The sequence below is a fragment of the Poecilia mexicana genome, unplaced genomic scaffold (genome assembly GCF_051168715.1).
Source record: "Poecilia mexicana isolate PSO_F unplaced genomic scaffold, ASM5116871v1 scaffold_16, whole genome shotgun sequence".
Classification (NCBI taxonomy): Eukaryota; Metazoa; Chordata; class Actinopteri; order Cyprinodontiformes; family Poeciliidae; genus Poecilia; species Poecilia mexicana.
The window spans coordinates 20,498,070-20,521,048 of NW_028263385.1; the positions used below are offsets into that span (position 1 = coordinate 20,498,070).

Genomic DNA, 22,979 nt, shown 5'->3' on the forward strand with positions numbered 1-22,979 from the left:
AGAACTGTGAAATCTCAATTGAATAAAACAATGAAACAGCTTAGGAAGATTTGATGTACATTTATTCTTACCACGTGGAACATATAGTATAAAGATTTCATACTGAATAAATGATATTCCTTGAGCCAAAAAAAGGGGAACGGGAGGAATTTACATGTTTGTCTTAGCTACATAGTCTGAAATACAAATATGCAGAATTCATGACTGGAGAAAATTTGTCAAATGTGTACTTCATCTAGTTTATTCTTGTTTGTACCAGGATATAACAAGTTTGAGCCGTGTCTGCCATACTACGGAGCTGTGGAGGAGACCAGAGGAGTGGGTCTAATCAGTGGGGACCGGAGGTCGCTGGCAAACCGAAGAGTCTGCCTCCGTCTCTCACCGATAGCAAGTGTGAGAATAGTGACACAGACAGAGACAGACAGAGAGGAAGGAAGTATAATGTACAACATTATATATACACCACAGCAAAGCTGTATCTGAAGTTGAAAACCAGTCCTAAGAGGTGATTTCTTTTCATAAGGGTATTCATACAATCAAGGGATAAGAGGAGGTAAGGGTGTTGTAGGTTCTTGATACTTTGGGGAAGAAAGCCATTTTCTGTTCAACACCAAACTAAAATGACCTCAAAACTCTAGCTCATCAGCTTCTGTGTGAAACATAGTTTACAGAATGCTTACACTCAAAGAGCAGTACGGCACAGAAATGTCCTACAATCTACTGCACACTGCACAGGCCTCCCCGGTGAAGGTGTTTTATTGACAGCACGGTCTACTGTCGGGCTGACTGGTGAGGATCCAACTACAGCATCTACAACCAGTAGGTCACTTGTCAGTCTGTTTCACCTCAGTTACAGACTCACTGTGCCCCTCAAGGGGAGAGCTAGGGCACACTGCGTCTCCCAAACTCACTGTAAACGAGACAGCAACTTTGGTTACAGTTTTTGTTTTTCAGCTATTTATTTATTTAATCATTTATTTATCTTTATTAAAAAGTACTCTCACCCACACCCCCTCCCCAAGTGCAGAACAGTCTCCCAACAATGGCGCTCTCTCGGCTCCGTGTCATCCGGTTGGCGTTCAGGCTTGCGAGCAGTGTCCCTTTGTCGGCATCTCTCCGGTTCGCAGTCCACAGCAGCTCCGTGATCGCCCTCTCTTAAGTAGGGTTGGCCTGTGAAGGGCACGCTGAATGGAATCTGAAGGATTTTTTTTTTTTTTTTTTTATAAATTAAAGCCAGTCACATGAACTGTCCTTGCCCAGTTTTACAAGCACAAGCCAGATTTTTTTTTTCTTTTTTTTCCCAGGGAGGAGGGGGGGACTGGAGAAGAAACCCCTCAAACAAGTGGAGCCACAGCTCCCTACAGCTGTCATGACTGGCCGATCAAAAAGAGTACATCACAGATAACGTGAGAAACCAGCGAGTTCATTAGGGGAGACACAGAAAGGTCGAGGAGTCGCGACTCGTGTAGTGTAAACTCCGAGTGGTTCTCCTCCACCTTGGCTAAGGCGTGCAGAGCCCGGGCCGCTCGCCGCATCATGTCCGGGCTGGTGGGCTCGAAGGGCATCCCTTGTAGGTGCAGCAGAGAGCTCTGGCTTTGTTGTAGCTGGGTGGCAGCGAGAGAGTCCTCCAGGAAGCCGAGCAAGTTGCCCACACTGCCCTTCTGGACAGCGATTGCTCGGGCTGCCATAGTGTCACCCTGGGCCAGGTTGGCCAGTAAGACGACGGCCATCTCCCTGCAAACTGCAACCTTCCTGTCTCCAATTAACCGCACCAAGTTTCCATACAGCTTCTCCAACCGACTGAAGGGGGGAGTGGCCAGGATGAGGTCCACATTGTTATCTTGAATGCTCAGTTTGCTAAGAGTCTCCAGGACCAGTCTCTGAGGTGACAAAGCACTATGGGGGCCCAGGGTTGGGAAGGGGTCCTGGGCCTCTGCCGAGGGGCACACCGCCCAGTGCAGAAGACCGTCCAGCAGGGGTAAGCAAATGCTCTCAGGGTAGGCGGAAAGGTCAAGTTGACCTGAAATGTTTGCCATAGTGACCAGCGTGTTCTCTCTCAAGATCTCCAAGCAGTCCCACCACCACTCATCCTTCCGCCCCACTCCCTCATCTGAATCCTCGTCCTTCTCGTAGGTGAGAGGGGCCTGCTTGCGCTCAGGGTGCCAGTGGTGGAGCAGTATCAGGTGCCCGAGTATGAGAAGCAGTCCAGGATGTTTGGACATCTCGTGGTCATTTCCTGGCACGAAGGAGAGGCTGCGGACAATATTCGAGATACAAATACAGCGACGCGCCAGCGAGTCCTGCCAGTCGGACAGCGTGACGAGCGGCCCTTCGTCTTTACTGTGAGGCTCATCTTCTAGGATGGTGCCAGTCTGCTGTGCCTGTTGGTTGAAAATACTTCCAGAAGCCAGAATGGGTCTATTATTCTCTTGGTGACTTTTAGGCCCTTTCTCGGCCAGCTTCGTCTCTGAATCAGACTGTTGCTCCTCGTCATTGCCAACTGTTAAGCCAGCTTTCTCAGAGTCTGTTGATTTTTCAGACAAACTGCTCCGTTTTGGCCTTTCTTCTTCATCTTGATGCTTCATTCTGTCTTCCTCAGCTGGCAAACAACTCCCCCGTATGTTTTCATCCAGCGGCCGACGCTTCAGTAGAGCTGAAGGCACGGGTATTCGTTGTCGTGGCTCTAAGAAGTTCTTGCGAGGCTCAAAGAGGGTCTGGATGTGTTCTGTAGAGTCGCCCCCTCCCGCGCTCCAGTGCAGTAGCCCGCTGTCAAACTCTTGAACTTTACCATGATTACTTAATTGGGCAGCCACAAACGGGTCTCTTTTTCGTACCACCTTAACTGGAAATTTGTCAAACTTGCTGGCCTGTCTGGGCTTCTCATGGGCAGGCAGAGATTGCACCGAGCCCGTCTGTTCAGACGAAGAACCCTTGCTCCTCCTCTCTTCTTGTGTCTTCTCATCTCGACTTTGCGAGCATGGCTCTTGGTCTTGCTCCTCCTTCACGGGAACCGACCGCTCCATTTCGTGTTCCTCCTTCTCTTCGTCGTCCGTCTCCTCTTGTTCCATGTCCTCCAACCGTGGTGGCTCTTCTTCCAGGTTGTCCAGGTCTCGTTTCAAGGCATCGGGATCAAGCAGAGTCCTCTGACCAGGGTCCCCAACTTCATACTCCCGCAGAATACCGAAGATTTCTATCAAGCAGCGCCTGAAATACTCCACGACCAACTCCAGCAGCCCAGGTAACTGCATTTAAAACAAGGACCAGAAAAATTAGTGTAGATAGCCACATACTCAACAAAATAATCCTTAAGTAGACCTTAGCCAATTAGCTTATGAAAAGATGAACCCCAAAACCTCAGCAATCTTCTTTTAGTAAGATTTAAAGTATTTTCAATGAGAAGTCAGAGTAAGTGGTGGTGTGACCAGTCACTAAAGCAAACTTTTTTTACAGGGAATTTTTGCTCGCCATTGAAATCAAAACAACACTAAGTGCTAAAAAGCCACAACTGCCATAATTTAAACACTATTTTACTAGTTAAACCAAAGTGTTGTATTTTTTTTGCAATTAAATAACTACACAAATGGTATATTTGAACAAAAAATATAAATATTGTGTAACCGTTGTAATTTCTAATTTCACTCACGGTATATGTTCTGAATTTCCAGGCTTTCTTTCAAGTAAAATTCAGCTATTTATTTTAAATAGGTTTTAAAAATGTAAAAAAACAAAAAACAAAGATATGGCTAAAAGGGAGGATGTTGGAGTAACAAAAAAAAAAAAATGAAAGAAAGAATAGAGATAGGAGTAAACGAATGGTAGAAGGCAACAATTAGATAATAGTGATAAAATTATGGAAACAATTTCTTTATGCTTTTAATTTCTTTTATCAGTTACTGAGACCTGGGACAAAATTTTCTGACTGCACAAGAGTCATGAATTTCACACCAACCCGTGCTTATTGTAAAGGTAATGATAAGTCTTACCGTGTTGAGATCGAAGGTTGCTATGCTGCTGTCATCATACAGCAGAATATTGATGGTATCTAAGGCCCAGGTACTTTCAGCCAATAAACCAGACTTTAAGGACATCATGACTCTCCAGGCTTCCGGGGTTCCTACAACATTCAGAGAAAGTATTATATTCAATAAAATTATTCTTTAAAAATACTTTAAAGCAAAGTGTTTGAACATCGTCATACCGATATCTTTCATGGTGAGTCTCCGTCGTGGCTTAAGGACAGGAAGTGTTCCTTCGACGGAACCCGGGGGGAAAGGCATGTCTCGCCTTATTAGAGGCGACTGCACTGGAGGGGGCACAATGTGGGATGCAGGTACCGGGGGGCCGGCCTTTTGCATCTTCATCAACCCGTGCGTGTAAGGAGATTTGCTCGGTGATGTCCGAGCCTCCATGGGGCGCGGTATGGAGGCGGGGCTCGACACCTGTGGAATGTGGTTCTGCACGCCCTGAGGGGGCTGGTAGTTGGACTGGACTGAACGAGGCATGGGCTGTCCAGGCCCGGCTGGACCGTAGGGAGGCTGTCGAGGGCCCATCTGGGCCCCCCACTGGCCGTCGTGATTCATCCGCTGGTCTGATTGCATCATTTCGTCAGGGCGGTTCATGCCATGGTAGCTGGGTCCCTGCGTTGGCCCCCCAGGCCCACCTTGTCTAGGGTAATTCTGATAGTTCACGTCTCGAGGTCCCTGCCACATGCCCCCCTGAGGGCCCTCAGGCCCCGACTGCATCATCTGAGGAGGCATGTTAGGCTGAGCATTGGGTCCAGCTGTTGCCAGCATCCGTTCTCGACCAAAGGGAAATGGGAACTGATTGCTGGGGCCAGGTGGACGGCGATCAGGGCCCGGGAAGGGCCCGCTGCCGCTGTACTGATTGTACGGCTCCTGCTGTCCTGATGATGGAGCAGCGGTGCCACCCTGTTGCTGCTGCTGTGGTCCTTGCTGTCCACCAGGGAAAGAACTGCTGTACTCTGCCTCATGGCGTTTTGATGGGGGGTACCCTCCCTCCACAGGACGCTTATAACCCTACAAATAATGAAATTAAAAAAAAAAAAATTATAAGCTTTGCTACTGTACTTTTAATTTATTTGATTACATCACATGGACAATAGTCAGAGATTGTCTATTGCAGATAGACATTATACCTGTTGTGGGTACATTCCAGGCTGCTGATTTGGGTAGGAACCAGTAGGGGGCGTTCCTTGTCCAGGATACTGATTTCCATAGGAATCATGTCTGTAAATATCATGCCTCGTCAGTTTGATAAGTAAGGATATTGGTCGTACACTTACACACTGGATTTCAACACAAAATACACCCACATAGTTTTATTTTGTTAACTATTGAGATTTCAGTACAATTTTGGTCGAATTTGGGCCACACCTTTAAACAGTATGCAACATTTCTCTTCAACACATTCAAATACAAAAAGAGAAGAGCTTTCTGCATTATCTAGAATATTGATTGTATTCAAGGACTATTGGAAATTTCATGTTAAAAGTATCTGCATTGTATCAATATTAGATTTTTGTTTTTAGATTAATAAAGTATTTTTTAGTTGGATCATGTTACTATCATGGGAAGATAAAAAAAAAATAGGATCAAACAATAAACTTAAGTATTTCTCTAATGTTTCGATCACATATGGATTTCTCATCTATGACTTTGAAGTGAATGCATTAAGTTTCAAAAGTTTTCTTTTACATGAAAATAGATCAGTTCTCAATAGTAGCTAGTTCGAGGCCAGAAAGTCTGCCAAGCGTCTCGCCTCAAGTGTTCTTTAAATTTACCGTGGCTGTTGTGGTGGGAAGCGATTTGGAGAATACATCCCCGTGTCGGTGTTGGCAGGCATCATCGGGTTTGGCTGAGGAGGTCCAGATCCCATGTTGCCCTCTGGGGCCATTCCTTGCTCTGGTCTAGAAAAAGCAGGACAATGGACGTGGAAGATTTTTAGTTTACCTAAAGATTTGTTTGTGCACATATTAAATGGTGACAAGCAGAAAAACTAAATGTTAGCCTGGACACTAATCCTGGAACAAACACCAGCCTAACATTTTATGGTTCTTCTCTAAAGCGTTTCAGGCTGTTGTCGATATACAACAATATATTTAGAGATGCTTTGAAATCTGTCAATCCACTCAGCAAATGTGCAAAACTGGACTACAGCAACAAAATAAGGAATCGAATAAGAATGCATATGTTATTAGAGTTACAACACTAAAAATGCAATATTTCTGTTAAATATTGCAATAAAAAAAAGGTATTTTGTTCATCCCTGGGACACACAATCCATCCATCTCTTTTCTAAAAGGTACGATGTCTGGATTTTCCCACGCCGGTTATACGTTGATAAAATCCTAATAATTTCAACAGATGAACGTGGTACTTCAAGACATCTGGAAATTGTACCCAAAGATGAAGCAGACTTGTGGAGGTTCTCAGTTCTTTTAAATGATGGCACACAAGGAAACAATTTGTTGGAGGAGTTTCCTTGAAAGGAGGTGTGAATATATTTCTCCAATCAAAACCTTTCAAAGCCTTGCCATCTTCCGGCTTTCTGATATTGTGCGATGGCAAAGCTATCTTAATGTACAGAAGCTGTTTATTCTGACTTTTAGCAAATAAAAATAATTTTGGCAAGTAGATCTGTCCTAAACCAAGACTGTTGAATTATTGTCAATTTGTGGGTGGAAAAAATGGTTGTGCATCCGTTGTGCATAAACATCTGATTTCAACTGCAAGTACTTCCAGGTCTCACCAACACTCTTTGGTGTGGATCCCTGTACTGAAGGAAAATACTCAGTTTACCATTTTCAGTACCAAGGGAGAAGATCACAGAGGTGTAAGAAGCTATTTCAGAAGTAAACTATTTTCTAGATGGGCATGTTTAAGATGTGCTTTGCAGTTTGTTCAGGCTGTGAAAGAGCAACATCTTTAGCAGACGGCAGAAAAGCTCAACAAGTACATCAGAGTCTCTGGGTTTTTTTTCTTTTATAACTCATCGGTCTGCAAATTATCCTAGATTTGGAAATCCTGGCAGCATTTTTGAAGATTTCATAATTAAAGGAAGTTTTACGGAACGCAAGCTAAGACTTGGCTAGCCAGGCAAATCGCTGGTAAGGGATGTCTGTGTAAAATGTCAAATCAGCGGCTCTGTCTCTGTATTAAAACTGTAAAATTGTGTTTTATATAGCTACTGCTTTCACACACACAAATTATGACATAATCTCTGCCAAATTAGACCATCATCCCCAATGGCAGGAGGGCCATTGTTTATAAAGAGAAAGAGGAATCATCTAAAATTGGTATCAGCAATTGTCATCTGTGCATCTCTAAAATAAAAAAATAAATAAATATATCCAATGCGTAATTCTGCACTAAACGGACATTTTTATCAGAAATAATAGTTTCCATTAATAAATATTCCTCAAAATGCCATCTTTAGTGGATCCTACCTCCTGTCATAGCCTGGTCCAAAGGGATACTGTTGTCTGGGCCCCATTGGCATTGTGCCCATGGCCCCAGGCGGTCCTCTGTTGAATGGAGGCTGTTGTTGTGGCGGCGGCGGCGGCTGCTGCTGCTGCTGCTGCTGCTGGTCACCCACAACGTTGTTAGGGCCCTGGCTAGCAGGCAGAAACTGCTCCCCGACTAAAAATACAGTCACAATTACAGCAGATTAAAACCTGATGACTGGTAAATGGCCGTCACGCTTCAGATAAGTCTGAGGACTTCCACCTTTCCGCATGTTACTGAAGGGGTCCTTGTTGGGTTCGTAGGGGCCCATTCGCCCTGGCAAGTCTGCTGTGTTCATGCCGGGCTGATAGGTGGAGTTGGGAGTCAAGTTCTTTCTGGGAAAAGCGGGGTCGCTTCCGTCCGAGAAGGGGTCTTGCAGATTTACGCTGCTCCTGAGAAAGAAAGCACCAACAGAAATTAGCCCAACTATCAGCCCATTGTGAGCCTGGCTCTACTATTAAAGATACTGACCTAGGGACAGGTGGCATGGGGGGCATTTGGGTATGAGGAGTGGATGCCGGCGTGGGGGGCTTAAGGTCGCCCCCCTCAGCCATTGAGCTGCTGGTGGACTGGGGCGTTTGTGGACCCTGAAGGGACCCTGACCCGGCTGTGGAGCAGAGGGACGCTTCAGTTTGAAAGAAGAGAGGGCAGACAGATAAGGTACAAGGTTTTAATTAGGAAATCAAGTCTTTTTTTTTTTTTTTTTAGGAAGCAGGCATGTTTTATCTGAAAAGAAGAGGGGAGTTCTAACCTGGAGAGGGCGGCTGGACTTTAGCGGCCTGGTTCTTTTTGTTGTCTGTGAAGATCTCAGGAGGAGGATCTTCACCACGCTCTATTTTACACTCGAAGGCGTACAGACACTGGATGTACTGTTTCTTCAAAGAACTGGCAGCACTGCTGGACGTACCCACATTCAGAGTGGTGGCTAGATCACGCCACTTCTTATTTTTATTCACCTACCGCAAAGAAAAGGCACACAGTAATTAGAAAAAATATAAGACCGTAAAGACAAAAAAAAAGGTGGGATTTTTTTAGCTCGTCGTCTGTTTCTGGGCGCCGTGTTCACCTGCATCATTCCTCCGATCTCTTTAACGGAGACGTAGAGCCGGAAGAGGTCGAGAGGCTTGCGCCCCACGGCGGGCAGGTTGGTCATGCCCATTGCTTTCTCATCCACAAAGGCCAAGTAACGGTCCACCCAAAGCTTCCTCTCTGGCTCTGGTCCCAGCTCGTAGAGGCGTGTTATCTTTTCACACGTGGTCGTGGATGAGTTGGACTTCTGTTTGATCCCCGAAAGAAATTCAAAACAATTTAAAAATCTGTAAAGGTCCTGCAGCTACCAATAAACATTGAAATGCACAACAGTTGCAAAAGCAGTACCTTTGATTTTGACTCTGGTTTTGGCGTTGCACCGCCATCTACTTTGTTATTCATCTTATTGTTCACTTCTGGGCTAGGAGCCATACCTGCAGATGAGGAAAGGGTTCCAATTATCTACAAAGTTCCCATGTTAACACAAATGACTAAATAAAGCAACAGCCATATCTGTATGCGTTATATTACCAGTTGTGTTGTTGGCCATGTTTGGCCCCATGGGATAAGGCGATCCACCTGGAGTGTTCATCATTCCAGGCATGCTGTTCATCGGTGGCCCGTATGGTGGACCAGAACCCATCATGCCTTGCGACATGTTGGGGTACCCGGGCATTCTGCAAATCGAAAACCCAAGGAGAATATAGCATTAACAGTTCAGGTGTGAGCACAGTCCCCGTTTATGGAAGGGCCAATATGGTTTACCATTCAGGGGAAGACAGTCTTGTGCGTTAGTAGAGTAGAAAACGGTTATGTCAGTCGCATTTAGAAATGACAAGAATTTTCATTAGAAAATTTCAAATTTCCAGACTTCTACAATTATTTTAGGCAATCTACAGGAAATGAGAAGTGTAAATTCTGAGTCTCATTTGCAGCTTCGATTTTGCTGGTAAATTCAAGGGTTAAGTCTGTGTTTTGTAAGAAGGCTACATCATCTGTAGTCTATAGAAAATGCCCAGGATGTTTAATCCTGGACTGTGCTCGGTGTGCAGATGAACACTAACTGTAAACCAACCTGTTGAGCATGGAGTTGGTGGAGGGGTGCTGCATGGCTGCAGGATCCTGGGGCTTTCTGTTCATCCCTGGAGGTGGGCACATTCCTGAACTGACCTGGGGCGGCATGTTGCCCATGTTCGGAGGCATGTTTGGACCCATGCTGGGGCCCATATTGGGGCCGTAGGGACGAGCCCCCATTTGATTTGGAGGCATTCTCCCTGGAGGCATGCCAGCATACGGCGGGCCTCCCGCCTGGCCCGCCATGGGGTTCATGGAGCCCATGCCTGTTCCAGGGTAGTTGGCATTGGGCATGTTCCCATAGGCTGGTTGGCGGGGATAACCTACAATAAAGAGCAAGTAAAGAAATGTTCAAGTAGATTATTAGCCTGAATTCTACAGTAGCTACAAAGAAAATGCACCTCATTTTTGGCAAAGAAGTGAAAATATGTTCACCAATATTCTGTAGCAAACTACAGAAATCTTATCAGAATAGCTCTATTCAGGATTATCCCAAACTCAAACTGAGATAAGTCTGATAGTTTTTAATAAAATGACAAAAACATCTGCATTGAGCCTACATGTTACACATATGAAATAGTGGTGCAGCTCACTATGCAAGAATGTGTAGAAATTTTGATAAAACTGAGATTAAACTCGGCACAAGTGGGCCCATTTACTAAGAAATTAGTTCATTTCTGAAGAAAACTGCTTGGACTTAATTGCATTGAGGGGCATTAGAGTAAAGGGGCCTGACAACATATCTCACATACCACTCAAGATATTTTTGTTAAAAACATAAAAATACAGTTAATGCTCATAAGTTCTAATGGTGTGAATGCATTTGCATATTCAATGCAACACATGGATGTTTAATTTATAATTAGGAGCTTTTAATTATAGCAAAATAAGCTAGTTTATTTAACAATCTGCTAGCAGAGCAACAAGCCTTCGTGGAGTTTGAGCTCCACTGACAGGAGGCTGTGCAACATCAGCTGACTCTCTGACTCCATGGCGGCTATTTATAGCTTTGAAAGCAGAGCGAAGGACCACCAATAGCATGGTTTTAGACATGGAGACAAGAAAATCGTTTCTATAGGTTGGCCTGACGCAATATCTAGCTAGTTTCACCAGCAAGATTTAAAATAAGACGACATTTATCATTTATAAATATCAGCCCTGTGCAGGCAATCTCCAAGGGCTGTTGCACAATTTTAAAGCACCAACCTTGGGGACCGTACTGTCCTCCCTGCTGCCCATAGCCACCCATGGAGTTGTTCTGCTGATAAGGCGCCATCCCAGGATGCATCTGTCCTCCAGAGGACTGCCGAGGTGACAGTGCAGAGGCCGACTGGGGGGAGACGTAGGGAGGCATCTGAGGGTTTCGCTGCATGAACCCTGAAACAAAAAAAGGAAGAGGAAAATATGCTGGTGAAAACGAGAAGCAACAGAAACTATTTTTGACCTGCTAAGTTTAGTGCACACATTTAATTAAGACAGCAACAAACCTCTGTCCTGCGCCATTGGAGACTGGCTCATTCCAGGGTGCAGCGTCCCATCCGAGTGAACGCTGGATGGCCTGGGAGGCATCTGGGTCCCTGAGCAAAAACCAGAAGATTGAGTCAATTTAAGTTTAATCAGGGAGCGAGGGGTTGATTCACACAGCCAGACCCGTATTCTCCAAAAAGCAGATTGCAGTTTATGACATTAAATTTTGATTGACGGAGCATTTGTGATTGTCGTCTATCTGTTTCTGATCAATAAATACATTAGCAAGTGCTACAAGATTGGGATAAGAGCGACACTCTTCTGTGTGGAAGTCGCTGCTGAGTGAAGGCGGCCCAGAGTTCACCAGTTCCGGGATCAGTGAGCTGCTTAGAAAATCAGCTGCACAGACATGCATGTGCATGTTGGGACAGGCTGAGTTTATTACTATTCGTTTTTAACTGAAGTCACAGAACAAGCTGGAGTTGGAAATGCTGGCAGCCGTTTGGAAATTTCAGAGTCAAGATAAGGATCGGCTCTCTCTAGTAATGCACCGTCACAAAACATTCCCACCATAAACCTGCAGAGACGAACCGCCTCCGATCTGCCTCTGGCCTTTCAGAAATTACATGGCGAGACCACAATCTGCAGCGCGGCATTCAGAAACGACTTTCAGAAACGTCATACACAGCTAAACATGACGTCAGCGGCACTCAGAAAATCTGCATTGGGGTGTCTCCCTACACTAGTTGTTTTTATAACAATAGTGGCGGACGAACACAGTGTATCCATCCCGTTGTTGACCAAAACAATGCTTTCAAATTAAACATAAATCTCTCCTTCTTACTCTTCTCTCTGCAAATTATTTCTGGATGCAATTCCCTCTTAGTTGGTTTTGCACACCGTGATTCGCTAATACGTCAATCCCAAGCTGATAGGGGGCGGAGCCTACCTAGCTAGGCTAGTTAGGGATGTGACAGAGGTAGGTTGACTTTAACCCCCTGCTCACCACATCAGTGCTGTCACAAAACACGGTGAAAAAAAAAGTGCCTTAAATCCTTGAAGTTTTTTGTGAAGGGTGCTAATGCTAGCAAAGCTAATAAATATATAAATTAGAGTTCAAAATGTGAACCACATACATTTTGTCCTTTAGAATAGGGAATAAAACTTCTTTAACACATGCTATGACATCTCTGCCCTTAATGTAAAGAAAATATTTTTACCGCTTTTCCTATTTATTTCCAGCAAAAACTAAATCTGTACAGGCAGGTCAAAACTTTGCAAAAAAAAACAAAAAAAAAAAACAAAACAAAAAAACAGAAAATCTGCTACAAACTTCTGATCAGTGCCTCCCTCTCTGTGGATTTTATACAAATGGTTATAAGATGTGACAAAAGTCTATTGAAATGTCCAGCCTCACATAAACCAGGCTTCATCTGCGAGACGCTGAACTTGCATCATTGTTCAGAAAGGGATGAATGTTACATTCCTAGATCGCTAGCTAAAACGTACACCTTGGGTGACACATCAGAACAGCTGCAAAAATGTCACTCGCTGTTTTCACACTGTCAGAGGCTTACTAGTCGTGCTAATTCTCTTGTTGTTTTTCGCGAGCTTTTAGTTTAATGTGAGGGCATTGTGTTTAGAAAGTAGTAAAAGAATTACAATCGCTCCTTTTAAAAGAGATGGGAAAATGAAATGAAGAGCTTGTACAAACAATTTAAACTCCCATGTCTTGTTCTTATTTTCCATGGAGCCAGACTGCTTTGAGAATCTTTTTTAATTTGTCTTAACTCTCCAGATACTGTCTTTCAGCAGTTTTCTTCCCAATCCTTTTCTGTCCGGTCCTTGTATCAGACTGGCAGAACCGCGTCCTTGAGCAAAGTGAAAACAAGTGTATCTATCTACAGCAGATGAAGAGTATCTGAAAATGTATTTAGGAAAAACAGAACCCGGCAGAGAGCTGAGGCCTGGACACTTTCTCAAGGCTTCAGCTAAAGTTATGGAATCAAACTTTTTATTCGTCTCCAAAGTTGGAAAACCAGCGGGTTGGACAATTTTTGCACCAACAGATCAGACAGAAGCAAGTAATAGTTTAACCTGTAACTTATGCTTTGTAATGAATTCCCAGTAAAGGGATAAAATATCCCGTTTAAAATTTAATATTTATACAAGCATACACTGAAGTTCAACTGATTAATCAGTTCAGTTGTGAAGATTTTTTTTTTATGTCTCTCAGGTTAGAATCAAATGGCTAAAAAAAAGTTCTTGAAAGAACTTTCTTGTTCGCAGTCAATTTAGAAAATTACACAAAACTCTGCCGTGGGTTGCGTACGGACGCCCGGCCACGTGATTGCTACTCTGCCTGGATCGACGGCTCTCCGATCCTTGTGTCAAGGTAAGAGCGATAGATATATTAGAGGACAATATATAGCATCACGTATCAGTATATGAATAATTGCTTTGCTGTGCAGCATTGCCTTGCTGTAATCTGTGGGGAATAAAAGGCACATTTATTCTAGCAGACCAGCGTGTTGACTCATTTTTGTTGCCGATCACCTCCGATCCTGTCAAAAAATTTCACAAAATAGGCAGCTTGGAAGTGCATAAAAAAAAATCACTTTAAAAAGCAAATTGTCTTGAAACTCAGATTTACATCTAAACACCAACCAGAAAGGTTGAAACACCACTACCCTCAGACTGTAATTCAAAGATGTAATCGGAGTAAGACGTCAGGAATCTATTAAATATCCTCCTCATCTGCCTGAAAAAGCCATCAGCTCACCTGGCAAGTTGGCGGGTGACAGCGGGCCTGTGCGGGGTGTGCTGGCGCTGGCGGGGGAGCCAGCTGGAGAAGGCGAGGGGCCTCGGATGCCTGGCAGGTGGGGGGACGTGTGCGGAGAGAAGGGCGACTGGGCGGGGTTGCTTTGCTCTCCCTGGCTGCTCGACACGCCGGACGTGCTCACGCCAGGACTAAGGGCGCCCTCCGTGCCCGTCGGCAGGTCGTCGATCGACCCGGACAGGTCCTGGAAATGACAAGACGGCCAGTTAAAGAGAGAGAGAGAGCAAAAAATATATATATAAAAAAATGTCAGAGCCGTTCTGATTTACAATCAGCACTGAACTGGTTTCTTTGTGCATCAGCTGAGATAACGTGACGCAACAACTCCTCCGTGTTAACACGTGAGTGGCATAGATTCAAATACTACACATGCTCACACAAACATCCCTGGAGGCCTTTGTCCTTATTTATCTTTTTCAGAGAGAAAGTGAGTGTGCATTATTGCCAGGGGTTGTCATGGTTACTAAGGTTTGTAGGATGTTGAGCAAGCAGAGTCAGCATGTAGAGGCAGCCTCTTCTCCACGTGACTTCAATAAACAAAAGAGACTCCTTAAAACACCTCTGCGATATATGGCTTCCATAAACGCAAATAAATACACACGGGGGCGAGTCTTGAGATCCGAACGAGCAGTAGCTTCAGCGTTAAAGTCAGATTAACTTAGTGATTTGTCACTGATGTGATTTTACTTCATCTAGCCTCCAGGTCAAAGATTACTGACTGACACCAGGTCAGCCTGTACTCTGATACTCTGTGTATATTTGTGCTTTCTGGAAGCACAAAGAGCTCAAAGAAAATAAACAGGAATATCAAAATAAATTGGTTCCCAAAGCATATTGATAGCGATGCCGACAATGCCTGGAGAGACGAACAGATACAACCAAAGACTGGTCAATTAGTCAAAATATTACAAAATCGTGATTGCAGGGTCACAGTGTCTTTCTTTACTGTCGTTTATAAGTACACTGAAGATACAAGCAGTAAGCTGCAGCTTTAACAGTCTCTGGTCGACGTGAAATTCATGCAGTCAAATACAAACAGTTAAATGGCCAACAATAACTTAAGTGAACCACTAAGACTTCTCTGGAAATGACAGCCCTGAGCCGCCACCGGACAGAAACCTCAAACTGAACATTTCTGATTTCTGAACACACAATCACCATCGGCATGCAAGACAGCGAGAGAGAGCAATACTTTCACAACACCCAAGTGCGTCTGTTTTATCTTTACATGCTTTCAATTTATGCTGCACTTGGAAATGTTGGCAGCTTTTCAGTTTAAACACTCATAAGAGACTAAATGCTGTAGTAAGGAGGGAGTAAAACTCTGTTTAATGCATTCAGCATCTTATTCACACACACGGTGATGACACTTCATCTTAAATAAATTACTCTCGGCACCAATAGAAAAACAAATGCATTATTAATTTTCAAATCAGAATCCAATAAAATCAGTTCTATTCACAAAATCCAGATATCAGCCATGAAGTCTGAATCAGGCATGTCTTCCTTTGTGGCACATACATAGAATGTTTGGTCTCTGTGCTCCGGGGAACAAAATGGCTTTGAACATAAATTACATCAATTTCCAAAATAATAGATACAGATTACAGCGAAAAAAGAAAAAAAAATTAATCCCAGTGCTGCAGCGTTCAAACAGAACCCCTAATGTCACAGAATAATTTCCACCAGCATCATCCAGAAGCAAAACAAGCACAAAAAAAAATTGATTTTATAGTAATAATCAAAGGAATCTATAAAACAGAGCTTTTAAAACGAATTGCGTCCATTTTAAGATGCAATTCTTGATTGGTACTGAAATGTAGCTGTGTAATAAAGCTGCATTTTCACAGCTATAAACTGTCTTGGTGGGAAAAAAAAGAAAAAAAGTGATTTAACAAGCATTACTGACCGGAAGGCTGGATGGACGGCCTTGACCGTCCTCTGGACCAGATTTGGGCTGAGAGGATGCAGGAGCATTGGACTGAAACGAGTCCTGGGATATCTCCTAAACACACACACGCACACACACACACACAGGCTTAATAGAAGCACATATACAGAGAAGAATGAGCACAATCCAAGGCAGAGGGCACGTACCTGCTGCTGTGGAGGAGGAAAGCGCTGATAAGGTGACTGCTGTGCTTGCTGCTGCTGCTGCTGCTGAGCGTTTGGCGGGTAGGCTGCAGGCGGCCCCTGTGGATGCTGGCCGTGTCCCGGTGGCTGCTGCGGGTGGGACTGCGCCTGCTGTTGCTGCTGCGGAGGGGCCTGCTGGGGGCCTTGTGAGGACCCTGGGTAGCTGGGTTGGCCTTGGGATCCGGGGGGAGCCTGGGAACTTGGCTGCTGTGCAGTCTGAGTGGGAGGCCCCTGCTGCTGGCCATACGGAGACTGGCTGGGCTGCGTGGCAGGCGCCTGAGAGTAAGGTGGCTGAGACTGGGGGGCGCCTTGGGACGGGCCAGGCAGGGGACCCTGGGACTGTGGGGGCATGTGGGGCTGTTGATACGGTGGTGCCCCCTGGTTGTGTGGAGCTGAAGATGGAGGGTGGGGCTGCCCGGGGTAAGGCGACTGCCGCCCAGGCTGACCGGGTTGGGGCTGGGAGTAAAGGGATTGCTGCTGGCTCTGATGTGGAGCCTGACCTGGCTGGTTGTAATACGGCGCCTGGCCCTGAGAGCCGTAGCCCCCTGGTCCCTGCTGGCCATAAGATCCCATCTGAAATAAAAATATATGCACGTCTCAATTTTAGCCAACGCAGAATTCCACTGGAAACAATTTAAGGTCATATCTACTTTTGGTTATCTATTCAGAATCCAGATGTTAGCCTCCAGATGGACAGTGATATGACAGCTCTGTGTCGCAGAAAAACACTGAAGCTGTTGCAAAAAAGCTTAAAATTTTAGAAGAAAATTTTCATGTAGCTGGACATCCCATGTTTACCTCCAAATACAAGGCAAACACTTATTTAAAAAAAAAAAAAAAAAATTATAGAATCACTAAGTGCCGATATTTGATGACTTCTAATCTTCTCAAAATGAATCATTTTAACATAATAAAAACTTATTCTTTAAATTTGTTGCATCTTTTTTAGAAATATAAATCCATTGTGCGTTTCTGGCAAATGCTCTGCCTGATCTCAAGCTATCAAGTCTACAATCAAATCTACGGAGTACCTTTCTAATAGACCAGTGTTTTTCCACCTTTTTTGAGCCAAGGTACATTGTTTTAATTGAAAAAATCAGGAGGCACACCACCAACCAAAAATGTAAACAAAGATACTCTGTAGCTGCCTATATATAGTCATTCTTATCAAAGTGTCTTGAATAAGAATCAAATAAACACAAACATTTATTTTTATCATATTTTACATTTCTTATTTCAAAATGCACTTAACATGTCCACTTCAAAAATACACCTGAACAGGGTCACAATACTGTCTTGTGTGATGCATGAATGTAGTAACATGCACATTTTATTGGTGTCAGCTGATTTAGTTGACTTTGTTTTAAGTAGTTTTGATTTTTGCCTCCTAAGACCGTGATCAAATAATCTTCTTTGTTCAAAAGCATGCCAGTTATTTTTTTTTGTCTGACATTTATTTGATTTTCCTTATTTTAATAGAAAAGCACAATCAAGGACTTCATCTGAGAATTGGACATTGACCGGAAGGCCAAAGCCACAGTTACTTTGCAACATTCTCTATGTCTATTACCGAAATAAACATGAACGAACACAAATAAGTAATAGCAAAAATATAAAATTCTGAATAAGATGCGATTACCTGTGGACCGTAGGGCATGGCACCCATGCTTCCTGGTGTACGACTGGGCATGCCTACTGGGTATCGCTGTGGACCTGGTGTGCCGTAACCCTGGCCAGGGTATCCAGGCCCAGACTGAGGACCTGTAGGAGGCACCTGTTGAGACTGCTGGCTGTACGGACTGCCTGCTCCAAATGGCTGACTTCTCATTTTCCCCATTGGATCCATAGGACCAGGAGGCTGAGAATGCAAAAAAAAAAAAAAAAACTTGTTTAATGAGACAAAAACAGGAAATAAACACCAACACCTACAATCAATCTCTCTTAAATCTGTGTAATTACAGTATTGCTTCATTTCAAATGCTCAAAAACATGCATGACTGCAGTGCTGAGGTAATAAAGCAGTTTCAGTGAATGGGCAAACTGTGCTTTTCTTCACCTTATTTCCCACGGTCATTACCCTGATTTTTTTTTTTTTTTCTTCACTTCACTCTGCCATAGTTTCGGAAGTCAACAGAGCTATATATATCTGCTTTCGAATGGAGGGCAGTCTGCCCAATACTAAACATATCCCAGCTGTGCTCCTGTTTTGAGCCTGGTCCAAGAAGGGCTTTTTTCTTCCCCCCTAACCCCCCAAGAGAAGGCGGTTTGGCTTCAGATGAATGACACCAGAAATGAGGGAAGTGCTTTAACAACGGTGAAACAGACAGTGAAAACTCTGCAAGAGCTCACACACCACTATAACCTCTCCATTCAAAAGATTTCCCTAATAACCAAAAAGACGACCCTTAACGCCGTTTCGATTTGTGTCGAAACGAGCGTGCTCGCCCTACCACGCTCTCTTTTGCAAAAAGAATACAAAGTGCCCTGTGTGGCAAACTGTAAATCCACATTAATGAGGTGAAATAAATAGACATAGCACATGGCTAATCTGCATAAAGCAGACAGGAAACTCCCTTGGTGGGTGAGAGATGGCAAACTGCTTTCTGATTGGCTTGGGGTGGGGAGGTCGGGGGAAATTCTGCAGACACACAAAGTCAAACTTGTGCGGCATGCCAGACACAGCAGTCGCATAGCTGCCAAAACAAGGTTCAGGACTGGACTTGTGGAGAGATGCGTCTATCACTCTTTACAAGGTCAAAACCGATTTAAGGTTTGCTTTTGGGGTCCCGACCGGCCAATTCCAACTTTAACAGATTCAGGGTTTTTTTCTTTTATCGTTTTTTTTTTTCCTTGTAAGGACTGTAAAGTGAAAGAGAGAGAGAAAAAAAGGCTGGAAGTTCCTTTGACTGAAGTAGGAGTTTTGGATGCAGCAGAAAGTAAAGGAGTAACAAGATCATTTGGGAATATGCATCACAGCATATTCCCAAAAAAAGACATTGTCCAGCTACTGATATCAAAACACGCACAGATTTAAAAGGTTACTGTTTAAAATGTGCTAATACGACCCATCATATTGACACTATTGTGTAAAAGCTTTTTGAAAAAGGCACAAGAAAAAGTTCCAGAATAAATGGGATTTTTTATTATTTTTTTAAAGACCACAGAGCGATGCAGAACATGCTCTTTCCCCTCCTGTTGCTGCAAAATGAAGCCGGCTGAAAGAAGACTACTTCACAAAATAGTTGGATGTTTCTGAATATTTTGGGTCACCAAAAGCAAACAATAAAGTGCGAACGAAGGGAACAGCATGAATCAACTACAGTCAGTAAGTTACAAGTTTGGTCTAAAACAATCAGTTCATTCTGCTTGAACTAAAAATAGACAATATAGTAACATTACGTCGTGTCGGCTAATGTCAGTAATTTTTTAACATATTGGCATCGGTCCCATCAGCACAACCAATCCTACAATCAAATAGTCCGTAATTTATTTAAACACCTCGATTAGAAAGACTGATTTACTACACAAACACCTGAATAAGATTCTGCCTCAACTCGGAAATGTATTTCACTATTGAAATTGATGGCGAAGAGAAGCAAATGCCATTTTGCTTTAACAAACAATAATCTCTGTTATCTATAACTGTAAAAAGAAAAATCCCAATTATATGGTAATAACCGTGTGGCTGAGCAAAGGGACTATTACAAGTCAATTAACTTGTGTTTATTTTAACAAGACAGGGTGTTCATTTGGGATTTTACATTCCAATGAGATGAGACAGAAATTATCCCAGAAATTATTATTTTTGTAATCATTGTCCTAATACTTAACCTACACACATGATCATTTGGCGTTTTTTTTTCTATTATATTTTCAGATGAAATTGTGTTCACACACAACTCTTACATTAAAAACTGCCTCACATTCTTTATATAGAGGCACAGTCAAGTACATCATTATGTGGACTGGAGCCTCCATGACACATTTGAGTTCTGATAATAAACAACTAAGAGATGTTGAACAGCTTTGAATATAACATTTTCTCTGTCCGCAGCTGCTTTAGCATTGGCCAATGTTTATTGAAAGTAAAAAGTGGAACTGAGAGAGGGAGTGAAGCAGAAATACCTCCGATGACCCTGTGATGAGCTAACGCTGTGTGTTCTTATCAGCAACTGTTGCCTTGCATCACATGTAATTATAAATGGCCATGAGCAGCGGATGAGGAGCCAATCAGATTTCAGCTCGCATGTCAACCCAAGACCAACTATCTCCTGGCTTTGACAGTAGGATTTTACCTCCACAATTCAAATCCCACTGCAAACTGCAATCTGGAAAAGGCTGCTCACAGTCACTCATAAGGCAAGAGCTGCCTGTTTACAGAAAGAACAGCAGCTCCTCAGAACAAGGAAGCGCATCTAATCGATATATGATCAAAAAAATCTAAGAATTTACAGCCTTCCGTTATATCCCCGGGGACAAATAAACATTTTAAACAGGACCTACACAGGCCATTTAACTGACCGTGAAGCCCTCATTCGGCACGCAACGCATTCCTTCCGTCATTGCCACAAAATTACAGCTCAACGGGCAAGAAAGCAGCACAAACATCAGATTGTGAACAACTATATCACATTAATGTGCGAGTGTTTGCTATATAGTCGTGCAGGATAATTACACTAATAGCAAATGTGTTATAAATCTGACGTAGAAAGGGAGAAAAATGTACGGGAAGAAAAACGAGCCGTTGCTCCTATTTTCGCCCTCTTTTCAAAGTCGGGCCTTCTTGACTCCCTTAACATAATTTCCTCAACTTATACCCAAACCAAGCACCACTCTACTCTTAAAACGTGCATTTAGAAATAGAATTAAAGCGAAATTTATTAAGTGGTGTATTGTAAAGAGTGAAAAAATACACACGAGAGGCAGCCATTTTAGAGTCTTTGCGAACTACTATCAGACAATGGCTGGCCTGCTACGTTGTGAACTAGCTCAGAGGAGGGAAGCAGACATGCTAAAGCCCTTGTAGCGGTTAAACGGTCGGGTTTACCTGGTTTCTGGCTAGAGGCTGCCCAGCACTCCCTGGACTCATGGGCGACGGGTGATGGGTTCTTTGTTGCCAGCCTGGGTTGCTCCCTGCGTACTGACCGCTGCTGCCCATATCTGCTGGTCCCTTACTAGCTCCTTCCTGGCTGCTGTAGTCGCCACCAGACGGATAGTTTGGATACCCCCGTGTTGAACTGGGAGAGGTCAGGAGTTTGTTGAGCGTCGGTGTGGATGTTGGTTGGGGATTTCCGATGTTATATCTCTGGTTACTGTAAGATCCAGCCATCGCCGTGGGTCCTCCCGGCGGTGGCTGCTGCTTAGCTGGCTGGCCCCCAGCTGTCGGCGCCTGAGCGCTGCGAGGGGAGTTCATGCCGAACGCCTGGCCCGGGTGTGGAGTCCTGTTCGGGAATGGGTTGTAATTGTTAAACTGGTGATTCGAGAAGCCATGGTCGTGTGAATTGGGTTGATACGGGTCCATCATGTTGCTCGACTGCACACCCGGACCCGCAGCAGCTGCCATGCCAGGGCTTTGTTGTCCGCCATATTGATGAAAAGCGGGCCGACCGTAGTGCTGACTGTATCCGTACGAAGGCGGAGAGAAAGTGGGACCGTGGTGATGCACGAACCCGGGGTGGTTGTTTCCCTCTGGTCCCACAGAGTCATTCGGGGTATTATTATTAACCCTGGGCGGGTTCCCATTCCCGTTCTTCATCTCTGGTTCCCCTCCTCCCCCTGCATTTCCACCGTCGGCCCCGTCCTGCAGATCCCCCCGGCCCGGCGATTCGCTGTCCAAACACGGCTGCTTTTTGTCGGACTGCTTGTCCCCTGGAACCGTATCTTCCTTCGGGTCTCGATCCGGCTTTTTAAGTTCAGAAGGCGGACTAGTGTTAAGAGTGGCGACCTGAGCGGCCATGATATACCCCCCCCAACTCTCTCCCTCTCTCTCGCCGAGTCAGTCACAATCAAAAGCTAGCATTGAATATAAATAATTGTTTAAAACCATCAATCCTTGAGTCGAATCATTCCTATCCCTTCATTCCGGACCGAATCCGGCTGCCATCTCCCCCGGTTTCAGCTCCGTAAGTAGGGTTAGAGAGGTGATGGAGGCTCCATACAATGCGTAGAGAAGCGACAGAAATTGTTGTGGGAGTTGTGTTACCGAGCCCGGGTAGAGGCAGGGAGCTAACCCAACCAACACGAGGCTCAGCTACATACAGCCATTTTACCCAGCCGCACGAGTGGCTGCAAAACACGGAGCGGATCCCCTCAAGGCCGGACAGGAATTTTTTCTTCTAAAAACGTCACGTAAACTATAGGTGGAATATTTTCTTCTCAAGACGAGCTTCATGTTTGCGCAAATGAAACACAAATTTGACTCAGTTAAAAAAAAAAAGGACATTCTGCAACAAAAGTATGGCTCATTTATTAGATAAATGGAAACTAATTATTCTTTAACATCCAACTGTTTTCTATCCGTATACTTGTAGATATCAAGAGAGCACATGATATAAAGGTGTAACAATCATTTAAAGGCCCCAAACTGTCAAATGAATGCAGATTCAGGGTATGTGTCAGAATGTTAGGAAAACATGGCTTACATGTTTTCACAATTTTACGTCTTTTGGTCTCATTTTATATTTATTTCTGTACTGTCTGGTTGCTGGTAGTTCCAAATGACATTAGGAAAAAACACATTTGAATCATCATAGTAGAATACTGCTTAAATTCATTGTGGTTACACTTTTCTCTTTCTTTTTCACCATCAAAATGTTCCCTACTACTATCCTTGAGCTCTATCATCTTGTATGATGTAAAAGCTATATAAGATGCAAGTGTCAAGGGCAATGAAATTCTATTCTAATATTAGGATG

General features: G+C 44.0%; 1 protein-coding gene across 2 annotated transcripts; it reads right to left on the minus strand.

Moving 5' to 3' along the window:
• Nucleotides 1-40: 40 nt before the first annotated feature.
• arid1aa (AT-rich interaction domain 1Aa) lies at nucleotides 41-22,372 on the minus strand. Of its 2 annotated transcripts, none has more exons than XM_015010490.2 (20): nucleotides 21,113-22,372; nucleotides 17,705-17,923; nucleotides 16,030-16,638; nucleotides 15,842-15,937; nucleotides 13,876-14,116; nucleotides 11,114-11,203; nucleotides 10,833-11,003; nucleotides 9,628-9,949; nucleotides 9,084-9,229; nucleotides 8,901-8,986; nucleotides 8,590-8,799; nucleotides 8,275-8,479; nucleotides 7,995-8,130; nucleotides 7,746-7,915; nucleotides 7,466-7,658; nucleotides 5,801-5,926; nucleotides 5,156-5,246; nucleotides 4,199-5,036; nucleotides 3,984-4,114; nucleotides 41-3,242 (listed from the first exon to the last, which is right to left on the minus strand). In XM_015010490.2, exons 1-20 carry the CDS (start codon nucleotides 22,019-22,021, stop codon nucleotides 1,368-1,370), a joined length of 6,864 nt encoding a protein of 2,287 aa, XP_014865976.2. In that variant the 5' UTR covers nucleotides 22,022-22,372; the 3' UTR covers nucleotides 41-1,367. The 2 variants fall into 2 exon arrangements, with proteins under 2 accessions (XP_014865976.2, XP_014865975.2); XM_015010489.2 differs by having other exon boundaries at nucleotides 7,995-8,148; nucleotides 21,113-22,371.
• Nucleotides 22,373-22,979: the final 607 nt, after the last annotated feature.

Excerpts from the sequence above, each read along its gene's own strand:
- arid1aa (XM_015010489.2), bottom strand. The coding sequence starts at position 22,021 with ATGGCCGCTCAGGTCGCCACTCTTAACACTAGTCCGCCTTCTGAACTT. Across the intron at positions 16,639-17,704 it reads CCATGCCCTACGGTCCACAG|ATGGGATCTTATGGCCAGCA; the intron begins GTAATCGCATCT and ends TTTTTATTTCAG. Across the intron at positions 14,117-15,841 it reads GCCGTCCATCCAGCCTTCCG|GACCTGTCCGGGTCGATCGA; the intron begins GTCAGTAATGCT and ends TGTCATTTCCAG.